The following is a 13,878-nucleotide window of genomic DNA, read 5'->3' on the forward strand; positions in this document are numbered from 1 at the left end:
TCCTATATACTGATCTCGCATCACAATCCAAGATAATCTGAGAGCACTCTTGTGTCAGTGATGTGCCAAGTCAGAGTGTCAACTGCACACTGATGAGGAATTCTTGAAATTGCAGCAGTCCCACCTCTAGAATCGTCTGAGTTGTTACAGGGATCCATGTCTGAGGAAGTTTTAATGCTCACAGCTAAAGTAGATATGTGGAAATTATCTTGGGACAGCATTTAAAGTAGTTTGTTCCACTGGCTTTTTTTAATGCATTACCTTCACCCAAAGTCTTTGGGGTGGTATAAAAAGGTAAAGGTAAAGGTACCCCTGCCCGTACGGGCCAGTCGTGTCCGACTCTAGGGTATAGGATTCAATATAAAAACAGGAACAAGGTGTTCTGAAATGTTCTAACTAAAAATAAAATGAAAGTGTATTTTCTGCATTTTGAAGGGCAGTCAATCTTCCAGATACACTACGAACAATGAAAACTGATCACCACTTTGAACTCAACAGATAGACAGCTTAAGCTCTATTTTCCAAGCTCAACCCAAAAAAACTACTGACAATAAATGGTGCCACCTGACTAGTGAGCTTAGAAGTAGCCTCTCTTGTATGTATGTACATTATAATTTCATGTACAGTCATACCTCGGGGTTAAAGTAGCTTCAGGTTGAGTGTTTTCAGGTTGCGTTCCACAGCAACCCTGAAGTAACGGGATGGGTTACTTCTGGGTTTCGCCACTCGCGCAGACGCTCAAAATGATGTCACACCCATGTGAAGCAGCGAATTGTGACCTGCGCATGCGCAGGTTGCGTTCTGCTCAGGATGCGAATGGGGCTCTGGAACGGATCCCATTTGCATCCAGAGGTACCACTGTACACTTATTTCAGCGCTTGGAGAGACAAATAAATTAAATGCAAGAGGGTACTACTCATTACATTACTTCCGATATTTTAAATGTTAGGAACAAGATGGCAAAGTTGGTGCTCATATTTTGTTTTCCTCTTGGTAATCTTATTTCCATGTGAACATACTGTTACAGGTTTGTTTTAGAGGATGATGCAAGTACCAAGTCATCCCCATCCCCAATAGATTCTTCCAGGTGACAGCAGCCATACTAACAACGGACTTTCCACTTTCCCTTAATAAAAGGCTTTTTCAAGGAAGAGTGCTGTATAATTTTGAACAATAAAATAATAGAATCGTAGAGTTGGGACCCCAAGGGCCATCTAGTCCAACCCACAGCAATGAAGGAATCTCAGCTAAAGCGTCCATGACAGTTGTAATATTTGTTATTACATGACACTTGTAATAATTGCTATTCACCCTAAGTGAATAGCACCCCAAATTGAAAGGCTGGTTTGCAAGATCAGGAGTAAACTGCAAGAGTCACTTTCAAATCAAACTCCTAGCAAAGCACATAAGCCAACCTCCAATAGCTATATGTTTTATTTATATACTGCCAAAGCCAGTATGGAAAACACTTGTCCTGGCAGTAAGAAAATGGATTCACAGCACTTTTGATGATGTAATACACAGACACAAGGAGATCAGCAAAGCAGAGCAATAGCAACAGCAACTCAACAACCCGGTGACTCTCTTAATATTGCCTTAGTATGCTATAAATGTTAAAACACAGTTCAGTACCAACAGAACCCATGCTTCACATTTTCAATATAATACACTTTTTCAATTTGGGGGATCTGATTACAGTTCATCCTTACCACATTACCCCTGTATCATCTTATTTTGATAAATTTACATACTGAAATCTGCTTTTCCGAAGCAAAACAATCGGAGTTGCACTGAATGTTCTCTGATTTCGTTACTTGCCAATTTTAATACTATTTTGAAAGTAGCAAATTCAATGAAACTGAACAGATGAGGGTTGGGAGGAAGGCACTCTTGCCTCTGATTATTTGTGTTTTTTGTTGTTCTTCAGTAGTAACCTTTTCCTTCCCTGGCTAAGTTTCTTCACACTCACAAACATCAGCCTCATGTGCCCACACTAACTGCAGTGACCCATATGGGGTTGTGAAGTAATAATGTAATGTCATCAACAAAAAATAGAAGATCATATAGCAACAAGGAATTGACACAGAGAAGAACAACCTCAATACAATGCAAATGTGACTAAACAACAAGTGATGAAAATAGGCTGTGGGTGTTTTTGTTTGTTTGTTTGTTTGTAACCATCCAAACTAACATTAAATGGGGAAAAGAGATAGAAGTTCTGGATCAATCCTAAAAATCATCAAACTATTAACTAAATTCTGAAAGAGAAATCCACAGAGCTCTTGCAACATATACACCTTGTGCAAATTAAATGAAACAAAGAATGTTTTCTATCTTACTCATAATCCTGTACAAACACGAAAAGTCAATCGATCATTATGGTGAACCTGAAACCAATAGAAGGAATGATGTGCTCGCCACAATATGTTGAAGGTTCTACAAAAGAGAGTTATTCCAGAGCTGGAAAAGAGGCATCCTGACAGTACTGGGATATTGCAGCGGAACCTAGCCTCCTGTCACACATCAAAAGTGGTGAAGAAATTCATGACACAGCAGCAAATACAGGTACTGGGGAATTCCCCAGACGTAAATCCCATTGAGAATTTGTGGGCTATATGCAAAAGTCGCCTCCCTGCTGTAGACTGTATGACTATGGAGAAGCTCATTCAGGCGCTGATTCAAGTGTGGTACAGGGATCCAAAAATCAACAGTGACTGTTCGAAAGTAGTAGACTCCATGCCAAACCATGTTCAAATGCTGCTTAAAAATAGCGGAGGTCATATCCATTACTAATGTATCTATATGTGAGTTTTGTACATGTATATATGAGTTTTGTACAATAAACTACATTGCTTGTTTCAATTAATTTGCACAAGGGTGTAGGTTCGAAACTATTTCGGGTTTTTTTTAATGCAGGCAGACTTATTTAATTGGAGGCAACATAAACACAATTAGCTAAGAAAAGTTTCCAACTGCATCCTAAAGCCAAAATGTAGCAGGCTTGTTTCAACTGAAAATAATGCTTCACAGCTCAAGTACTTAATTAGGTACAACAGGCCTCTCAGTGACACGTTTAAATACACATACAAGCAAACAGTCAGCAAATCATTTAGATCTGGCTAATTTTGTTATTCAATGATGTTCCAGGCAAAATAAACACAGAGAAAGAAAACAATGCTTAAAAATAATAATAATGATTTGGCAATTGCACTCTTTAGAGGGTGGGGAGTTCAATCGCTGAAATAGAACGTTTAATACAAGATTGAGAGCCACAGAGACTCCAAAATGAGAGACAAAGGGCCAATTCACACACAGGGCCAATGTGTATGTTCCACACATAGCACTGTGTAGGAACAAGTCAGAGGCTCCCTTCTGCTTCTACACAAAGCCAGAACAGACTTTTGAATGAACCAGGAACAACACAAGCATAGGCACCGGCTCCAGGGGGCTAAGGCATCCTTAAACTTTTTTTTTTTTTTTTTTAGTCCCCCCCCACCCCAACCCCTTGTTAAAGCTGAACACGGAGCTAGACACAGAGTGACAACAAGACATTGCACGACACCACATGCAGCCCCTCAATGTTCTTCAGAAGATGGCGCCTCTGGGCACAAGTAATGTTCTATATAAGTTGGTAATGCCCAAGCGATAAATCTACTCCCTGCTCTTTCCAGGTCATCCAGCACAAAGCATGAAGTACAGCAGTGGCAAGTTCAGAGTCCCTTCTTGATAGTCATGGCCATGCTCCCTTCTAAGATTATACAATAATCTTATACAGTAAAGATAAATAGGGATTCATGGCAACGAACAATGTAGATCTCCACATGCAGCCCCTCAGCTAGATTGACTATTTTCTTGGTATGGGAAAATCATTTGGAGTACTTCAATATCCTTTTTTCTGAGTAACGTAATTCATGTTTTCCTTGAAGTTTTATTGCAAGTAACAGAACTTACACACCAGTCTCCTTGAACCGTGTGTTGTTGGTGTTCCTAAATGCTTAGTTTTGAAGCAGGTCTTCTCTAGAGTGACCCTAGGGGCCAATCCTCAGTGGCTGAGTCACTTCACTTCACTTTGACTACAGTCAGCACAAAGGATGAGAAGACTTCTCAGTGGCTAAAAAGCTCCCCTTTTGTGTTAACTGTTGTGAAGGTGGGGGGGATAATTAACAAAATAAATCCACCTGGTAAACTGGGAATATCCCCTCAAACAGAGTTTTGGACATTCCACACCTTTCCTCAGCAGAGTTTCTTTTTCTTTGAGAAAAATATGTGGCTCACGTAAATGTAAACTAAGCTTTAATAATAAAGAAAACTGTAACAAATTAACATAATGAGGGAAACTAAGGACACGAGGCAAGTCTGAGGCAAGAAACACAAAGAGGCAGTTAGTCCCTCTCAACTGAAACTTAATGGAACACGCTGAAGGGAGGGGCTGATTCCGGAGCATGACATATAAGCCCAGCCCACCAGATACCAAGGGACGTGGGTGGCGCTGTGGGTTAAACCTCAGGGCCTAGGGCTTGCTGATCAGAAGGTTGGCGGTTCGAATCCCCGCGACGGGGTGAGCTCCCGTTGCTCGGTCCCTGCTCCTGCCAACCTAGCAGTTCGAAAGCACGTCAAAGTGCAAGTAGATACAATAGGTACTGCTCTGGCGGGAAAGTAAACAGCATTTCCGTGTACTGCTCTGGTTCACTAGAAGCGGCTTGAGCGCCGCAACCCTAGAGTCGGTCACGACTGGACCTAATGGTCAGAGGTCCCTTTACCTACCAGATACCAAATATTCTACTGATCAAATTAGGCCCCAGTGTTTTTCTTACACTAACTGGGTGACTCTAGGATGCTGGTGACAGGGAGCCTGCTGCAGAAGTAGTAACAGGTCTCTGACCCTTTCATTTCATTTCATTTCATTTCATTTTCAATTTGTATACCAGCCAGCCACTATATCTATGCTGCCATTACTTCTCTGCACTTTGCACAACACTCAAGAGGATGAGTGCTCTTTTATGCGTCAAGTGCAAGACTCCAGCTCTGACTCCTTCCAAGTCCTCTGGCATACTCATAGAGAGTTCAGATGAGAAGGGAGGGGGGGTGTTCATCGCTTTGCACTGAGCTTTGGAAATGAAATCATTCTTACTGCTTCTTGCTTGCCCCAAAGCAAACTGAGAGAAAAGATCCCGTCTCAGCACCAGTGCACTTTATAACTTCTCCACACTGAAGGAGCTCATAGGCTTCCTGGGTGAGAAAGAATCACTTTAGCACTCAAGAACACCCCGCATTTCAAGGAATCTTCTGACCAGCACCACATGGGCCAGCACAACAGAGATAAAAGTGTTCCTAGTTTTAGCAGCTCCTGAAAGGAAGGGAGCAGAAGGAGTGACCAAAAACAAAACACCTAGCTATTTTGTCCACAAACCTATATGTGTGGGTCCAGTCAAGTAATTTCAACAATGAGAAGTGCTTATGCACTATACAGAACATGCAAAGCTTCCAAGAACATACTGAAGAGGACAAAATCAGGAAACAGTGCACTAGGAAAAAGAACGTTCCACTCAAGGGACTCTGATAAAGATGCAGCTGTAGATACAAGTTCCCCTGTCCTCTGCCTTCTGTGGAATAAAGGCATTTAAATACATTCCACAAGAGTATTTCATATATTCTTCGTGCTCTCCACTTGGTGGAAACACAGTTTCATTAGATAAACTGCCTCCATGTTTTATGAAGTCACTGAAAGGCTCCCTTATTGACCAGCTCTTTAATCAAGAGGAAAAACTCCAACATATTCCATGAAAGATTTCAGAACCCCAGTGATAGGGAAATTACTCTGGTAAAAAGCATGGGCAAATTTACTGGGAAACAAACATTAAGCACAGGGAGGGTGGCACTTGTGACTGAACACACCCTGACTTTTACATGACATTTGGATTTTGGATTTTACAATCCTTTTGGACTTTACTGAAGGTGTAAAATGATTCTGCTGTCTAGGGATGGCACGCTTTTGCTGCTGAATTATTGGGTCTGTTTTACTGGTTATTGTATGACTTATCATCAAGTCTTGTCCTTTTTAGTGTTTTTATATTATGCTTCGTGCTCTTAAAATGTCGTAAGTCACTTGGAGACTTCTATGTGGCAAGTGACTAAGAAACTGAAATAATATTAATGGGTAACATGGGAACTGAGCAACAGGATCCATGGTAGCATACAGTTTGCCAAAGATATGGAGTCCTAAACTTGAACTTACATTATTGAAAAAGGAAAAACAGCCTTAAAACAACAACAAACTTTTTAAGCTTCTATTGCAAGTTCCTAAGAAGTATTAGGCCCTTCCTGAACGACTAGAGAATAAGATAGAAAAGAAATCAATTTAATTATAAATGAGGTGCTTGTGAAAATATTTCTCACTTTTGGGCTTCAGTTTTGACTGTACTCAGCGTGAACAGAATTAAAATAGATTTTGTGAAGTAATTACAAGCAAGCATATTCACAGGGCTTGGCCTGGCATGACAGCTGCCACTGGTATCCTTCTTCTCAAGAATGCAAATGATTAAGGAAGATTAAATACCTACTTTGCTTAAATACTCTTGATAATGAGCTCCTTCCCTTCAGAAAAAAGAAGAGTGTTTCATGTTGGCAGCTGATGGATCTTAGTTTAAATTTTTTTAATTTGAAACAGCACCATCTGTTGTTCGGATTCCCAAGTTCAAGAACGGAGTCAAGCTCCAGTCTCAAGGAATTGGGGGGGGGGGAGAGAGAGACAGGATGGAAAACTGAACAAAACCCAAGCTACAGAGCATATTGCACTGTGCCCTTTTTCATCTGTCACTTTTTAAATTCAGCAGAAAGTTAATACCTTTTTAAATGTACTTTACAAGCTATGCATACTCCGAAAAAATTATTATTTTAAAAATATTTTATGAATTTTCAAGAAGAAGAATATAAGCATAAACATAAAATTTTCAAAACATCCCACAGAAGACAAATGCTTCAATTTCCCCCAAAAAATCTGTTTGTATGTGGGGGTGCCAGTCATGAGGGTGTTCATTTGAACGTTTTATAAAGGGGTGCCATATTTCAAGAAAATTTTACACACTGGATGCCAGTGTTAGAAACTGAAATACGAGAGCTAGTAGCTAAATGGCACCCGAGACCTAGGTTATGGGTGCTGCAACTGAATGTCTAGGCATGCTTTTTATAACAAGAATACAAAGCTGAAAATGAATGAACTGCTGCTAACGTCTTATTATTCATTTTTCATGTGGTCTAGTCCTTATCTGAAGACTGCAAAAAACAAAGCCATACTTCCCCTGCCCACCCCACTAATATTCTTATGAGGATCCCTTCTCCAGTCCTCAGAGGGTGGCTGGAAGTGAGGAGGCAGAAAAAGGTCCCCTTTCATTCCAGAAATGGCAGTTTTAATCTGAAATCTTAGGCATAGTACTGAGTCCAGAGTTCAGAAATTGCTCGCATTAATAAAATTCCCTGTTGCAAAACGCGCATAGAACAATGTGAGTTTTGAATGCTGTTGGATGCATCATTCAGGGTTTGTAGTCTCTCAGTTTCTCAGATACAGTAATTGTCTATATGTTCTGCTCCCATTGTGTGATGTGTAGATGGTGATCAAGTCCTTTCAATTTTTTTGCTATAAGTAATTGTGCTGCTAACAAGAGAAAGACCGCCCAGAGTGGCTGTGGCAACCCTGTCAGATAGGTGGGGTCAAATAATAAATTATTATCATCAAGTTCCCTGTGGAATAATTTGAGTATCTTTAAAAATTGTTAATAAACCTAGACATGGCTTGGCACTGTACATTTGGTTCCTAATTTTGCTCATTTCTGCAAATACCCTTTCCTAAAATGGTTGCACTAATTCACATGTCCACCACATTTGGAAAATTGTGTCAATTACCTTGCATCCATCCCCTCCAGCCTGCTGCAGATGATGCTTTGTCCATATAACGGAGTCTTACAGGTGTTAGATGCCATCCATATATTAAGTTAAAAGAGTTTTCTCTAATGTGGGGTGATGTTAAGGGGGGGAGTTTGTCATTCCAATTTGCTTCTTCAGTTTCTACACCTATGTCCTTTTACCAGTTTTGTTTTAATAGCTGAGCACTGCCCAATGACTAGGGCAGTGAATATTTTGTATAAAATTGTACATTCTGGGGAGGGGAGTATTCAGTCATATTCAGAATTAGTTTTTCAAATGGTGTCATTTGTCTAATTGCTTGAGATTTAATGGCTGAATTTGAGATAAAATGCATCACCTGATAGATCACATCCTTCCATTCTTTCCATTATTTGCCTTGCTGTAGAGAGATATAACTTTCATAAAAGTGAATCAATCTGTACAAGCCTTTTTCTTTCCATTTCATATCAATCAATTCTCTATTGTGTGTAAAAGGAGGTGTGCAATGCGAAGGGAATCAATGGTGATTTAGGTGGCGTTAATTTTGTTTCCAGGATTGGGTTTGTTATCATTTCTAAGATAGTTTTGTAATAAAAAAAATGAAATACCAGATATTCTGTGTTGCACATGTTTATCAAATTCCAATTAGATACAAAGCTTCTCTTTTACATTATTTACCATACTAATTACATTTTGTATGTGGGTTGCACCATGGTATCTTTGCAAATATGGTAGACCCATACCCCCAACTCCAGGAATACTGATAAAATAATCACAGTCTAAGTCTCTTGCCCTGATGAATAAAGCCTACAATCTTTTTTGCCATTTCTTTATGGTCTTTGCTCAAATACATATACAGTGGAACCTTGGTTGTCGAACTTAATCCATTCCAGGAGTCCATTTGACTCCTGGAACCATTCGAAAACCAAGGTGCAGCTTCTGATTGGCTGCAGGAGCTTCCTACACTCAACTGGAAGCCGCGGAAGCCGCGTTCAACGTTCAGCTTCCAAAAATGTTTGCAAACCAGAACACTTACTTCTGGGTTTCCGACATTCAGGAGCCGATTTGTTTGGGAGCCAAGCCATTCGACAACCAAGGTACCAGTGTAGGTTTGAAACAAATATGGTTTTTTTGTTGTATCATCATTTTAACTGATGCTACCCTACCCATCCAGGAAATAGATGTCTTTAACAATCTTTCAAGATTCTTTGTAACACTTTTCCCCACTGGTGAAAAGTTAGCTTTAAATAATTGTTTCCATGATTTTGTCATGTTGATTCCCAAATATTTAATATATTTTGGACAAAGTTTAAAACTCGCTTTAACTTGTACTTTATACTTCTGATGGGACATTCAGACATAGTAGTTCTGATTTTGTTTTACTGATGAGTTATTAGAATTTTGGAAAAATAAAAAATCACCCTCCAATGAGTTTAGTGCCCTCCTTAGATCTATTAATGCTTATTGACAAAGGAGATCTTTTAGGTTGCCTGGATGTGTAGAAGCATAGCTGTCAACGTTTCCCTTTTTTTAAGGGAAATTCTCTTATTCCGAATAGGATTCCTCGCAAGAAAAGGGAAAAGTTGACAGCTATGTGTAGGAGAATGCCTTAGTGTCCCCCTTTGATCTCTCTTTGGGTCTAATGCCCAATTTAGATCACCTCCTAAAAGTAGTCTGCCTTCCTGAAAATCCTTTAATTTATTTAATATCACTTCAATGAATTCTTTTTGCCGCCGCCCCCAAATTTGTACTATAAATCGAACCCAAAGTTAAGTTTTCACCATTTAAGGTGCCTTTCAGGAAAATAAAATGTCATCTTATGTCTTTTAAAATCCCTACTTCTTTAAACGTAACAGGGGTTACATTCCAGGCCTCCCCGTGTGTAACCGAAATTGTGTAACTGGGAGTACCCTGGAGGGGCAACGAGGCTTGCACAGCTGACACAGAGGGTAGCAGCAGCTAATCCTGCACTACCCTGAACATCAGCTGTTAGGCGGGGAGGCCTGAACAAGTGTCATGGACCTCCAGCTCATGAGAACATCCTCTTTGGGCTCTGGGGTGGGTCTCCTTGTGAGCCATGAGGATTCTCCAGAGTGCTCCCCTTTTCTGGGTTCACAGCACCACGCATAAGCACACTCATGGGCAAATAGAGAATGTGCCTTTATGTGGGGAAATCCAAATACTTGCTCTTTAAAAAAAATCGAGCAGCAGTGTGCCACATTGCCTTGGATTGATTTATTAATGGAATTAATTCTAATTGTTTTTTAAAGATGGGTTTCTTGTAGGAAAATAAAATCTGGATTTCCGTTTCAATTCATTCCAAACCCTTCTCTTTTTAATAGGGTTTCCTAGGCCATGAGCAGATTTTAATGCTCATGTTAACATTTATCCTCATGGGGAAAAAATTCTGACTGCAAATGTTATTTAGGCCTTACATCCAACAGCCCAATTCACTATAGCTAGTGTCAAGTTTAAGTATTAGTAGCTTCAAACAGTTATTAACTCTTCTGGACTTGTTTAGTCTCCCTTCCGGTCCACTTCCCTCCTAGCATTGCAGTGTAATGCAAAAATAAAGCAAAGTTTAAAATACTGCTCTCCATAGAATCCCTTTGTAGAGATTCAATGTGGATTTCATTTAGGAGTCCACAGGTAGGAAGTATAAACTGGGCATTGAGTCAGTTCACATTCTTTTCTCCCCCCCCAACTTCAAACAGTTAATATTTTATTGTACTTGCTAAGAAAAAGGAAATACTTGTTTCAGCTTTCCTTCACTTTCTCCCTTCACCATTTTCTTCAACAGTTACACTCTAATATTCTAGCACTGGGCATAATATATAGTATATAGTTATGAAAATTAAAAATTAAACAAGTCAGTTTGCAGAAGAATGTTGTTTCTGATTTCTTTATGAACTCCTAGGATTCTTATTTCTCTGTGACTTGCAATGCCACCCATATTGGCTCTACTCCTCTCCTTCTTCTGCCTCTTCCCGAATGAATTTCAATTGTTCCAGTGGTAATTTGGCTTCAGTTGGAGTGGAGACTATCAGGGTTTTGTTGTCTGCAAATATAAAAAGTTTAAATGGGAAGTTCCATATGTATCTCACTCCAGCAGCTCATAGCAAGATTTTTGCTCATAGCAGCTCACAGCATGCTCGAAGTCCAAAGCAAGACTATCACTAGCCATTGATATAGAAAGATCAGGTCAGGATGGGGAACGCGAGCTCCCATTGCAGCTGGGGTCGCTGCTGAAGTCCTGCAGGATTCGCAGCATAGGCTTGCTAGGCCAGCCTGCTGCCACCACCCGCTTCTCCAGCGGCTCCGCAGCCTTCGGCCAGGCCTGCGTGTCTCTTTCTGCAGCTTGGCTGGTGGAGACCATGGCCTGTGATCAGGAGAAGCCCACGTTGGTGTTGGTGCTGCTGCCACCAGCACCACCAGCGTTGCTGCCACTGCAGGGTGTACTTGCCCGGGGGACCCATGGCAGCACAGGCACTGTGGGAGCCTCTCTCTTGTACTGAGCAGCCCCTGAGCTGCCACTACTGCCACTTTTGCAGAGGAGAGGCCAAGAAGGATCAGAATGGCAGAGTAGGCCATGTGGAGGCACATCACCTAGAATAGGTCCAATCCTGGGACTGACCTGTGAGGAGGACTGCAGGAATCCCTAGGGGACCATGCAGCCCATCCCCTGCCGAAGGAGAGGTACCCGTGGCAGGCTCAAATTAACCCAGCCGCTTTCAAGCTTCATTTACCTGAAAATATGAGAATACACCCTGTATTTCATAGATCTTTACTGTCAGTGTTTGTACCAGGACATAAGTATCAAATTTCAAGGGAACCACCTCCTTTTCCCACCATGATGGGGGGAAAGGAGACCGAAGTGGAAGAGATATTAGATTCGAGAATAAGTAGGAGATAATTACAGTATTATTACAGTATTAATTACAGTAGGGACACGGGTGGCGCTGTGGGTAAAACCTCAGCGCCTAGGACTTGCCGATCGCATGGTCGGTGGTTCGAATCCCCGCGGCGGGGTGCGCTCCCGTCGTTCGGTCCCAGTGCCTGCCAACCTAGCAGTTTGAAAGCACCTCCGGGTGCAAGTAGATAAATAGGTATCGCTCTGGCGGGAAGGTAAACGGCGTTCCGTGTGCTGCGCTGGCTCGCCAGATGCAGCTTGTCACGCTGGCCACGTGACCCAGAAGAGTCTGCGGACAGCGCTGGCTCCCGGCCTCTAGAGTGAGATGAGCGCACAACCCTAGAGTCTGTCAAGACTGGTCCGTACGGGCAGGGGTACCTTTACCTTTACCTTTACCTTTACCTTTACCTTTATAATTACAGTATTTGGTTGCATGGAAAGGGTTAGATGAATCTGAGAACTCATGGGAACCAACAGAAAAAATAAACATTCCAGAATTGAGAAGAATTTCATAGTAAATATCCCCACAAGCTAAAACCTCATAACTGGCATCTTCAAGAAATTTTTGAAGAGACAGATAGAGAGGAAGAGGAGTCCATAGGGTTCAGTCCTTCAGAAACAGAGGAAAGCGAGGAGGAGGAAGGGGGGCTTAGGGGAGGGGGTGATGTCAGGGAAGAGTTAGAAGTTTCCAGTTTCCCAGATGGAGAAAGCTTTCCACAAAGCGGGGAGGAGTGCCTCCTTTCTCAAAACCTCTGAGGAGATTCACTAGGAATGCAGTCTGAAAACAAAACTGTTCTTCCTCCCGGCTATAAATCCTTTGGCAAGATGGCGACTCCGAATTAATTGCTGCGCCATTCCCAAAAGCTCTTATTGCTTCTCGGTCTCCATAAAGCATACTTTTGGTTAAAGTTTATCTCCACACAGACCTTAATCATCCTGCTTGGGTCAGTTCAACCGACGGTTCTAATGAGGAGGGGTTCTTGTAAATCACATAAAGGTCCCCCCCCCATTCAGCCCCGTTGTCAACATACCCCGCCTTTGGTGTATCTTCATCGTAAAATATTCCTGTTTCTCCAGCCCGTCGTCTTCTTTCGCAGAGGTCACTTAAATTAGCAGACTTCACTCCCCTTCTTCACTTGAAATATGTGCATTTGCTTCTTTTGTAATTAATTATTCCAAATTGCTGCAACTAGTGCGCGATCAGAGACAGCGTCCAGGAGAGCCGATGTCCACACGGGGGCATTCTGCCTAGGGCCCTCACCCCCTTCTTTCGAATTAGGGGGTGATTTATGGGCACAGCAGGCAAGGGCAGTGTTCCCCATTTCCTTGGGGCAACAAGGGAGGCTGCCTACTCCCATAACAGCCTCTTAATTACCCCGTGTGGGTCGGAGAGATGGTATTGTCGGCCATCTTCCAATGAGCCCCCTAGTGGCCCCCCTCCATTTTTAACTTGATTCTCTGTCTTGAACTCTGACTTTTACCTCCAAACCCCTACTCCTACTCTCACTTGCACTCTTTACCCTCATTCAATTATTTAATCCTCCCCTTCCCCCTTTTCCTCTTCCCTTCCTTTCCCTTTTCATTTTAATCTTCATCTATCCTCTCTCATATTCTAGTCTTTCCTCTACTCCCACACACACCCCTTACATGAGTGCATACACACAAATACAGACACATCCTAGGGTTGCCATATGTCAAGTTAAAAGTCTGATCGGTAGTTAAAACAGAAGTCAGCAAATTTGTCCTTTTTTTTTGCTCTTCAAAATATGGCAACCCTACCTATACACTCTCTGTGTGTCGTTTAAATTCACATTTGAAGTTGGAAATTGTTGATTTAGCCAATTACCAAAAAAAGGCTTTCATATCTGTTTTCTCAAAGCCCTCTGGAGCTCCTTTTAGTCGTAAATTATCCTGTCTACTCATATCCTCCCAGGAATCCATACGAAGTTGTAGGCCTAACACTGGTTAAGTGAGTATTTTAATGGTGGATTTGTTGCATATTCCTAGTTCCAAAGCTTCATTAGTTGAAGCAGACAGTTCAGTAAATTTTGTAGATAAGTCTTTAAATT

At 41.5% G+C, this 13,878-nt stretch overlaps 1 protein-coding gene and 1 long non-coding RNA gene across 7 annotated transcripts in view; both read right to left on the reverse strand.

The window, feature by feature from the left end:
• LOC308468471 overlaps positions 1-13,878 on the reverse strand; it is a 253,966-nt gene that overhangs the window by 134,082 nt on the left and 106,006 nt on the right. The gene's annotated exons all lie outside the window — the stretch shown is intronic.
• The window catches only part of MED27 (mediator complex subunit 27), a 175,656-nt gene that overhangs the window by 130,561 nt on the left and 31,217 nt on the right, over positions 1-13,878 (reverse strand). The window contains exon 1 of one of the 6 annotated variants that reach the window (XM_080990654.1): positions 4,179-4,399. The exons of the other annotated variants lie outside the window; for them this stretch is intronic. Within the exon in view, the coding sequence (XP_080846780.1) occupies positions 4,179-4,220 (42 nt within the window). The 5' untranslated portion in view covers positions 4,221-4,399. Of the gene's footprint in view, positions 1-4,178; positions 4,400-13,878 lie in introns of those variants that run through there. 6 annotated transcript variants of the gene reach the window in all.

The sequence above is a fragment of the Podarcis pityusensis genome (genome assembly GCF_964106645.2).
Source record: "Podarcis pityusensis genome assembly, chromosome: Z".
Classification (NCBI taxonomy): Eukaryota; Metazoa; Chordata; class Lepidosauria; order Squamata; family Lacertidae; genus Podarcis; species Podarcis pityusensis.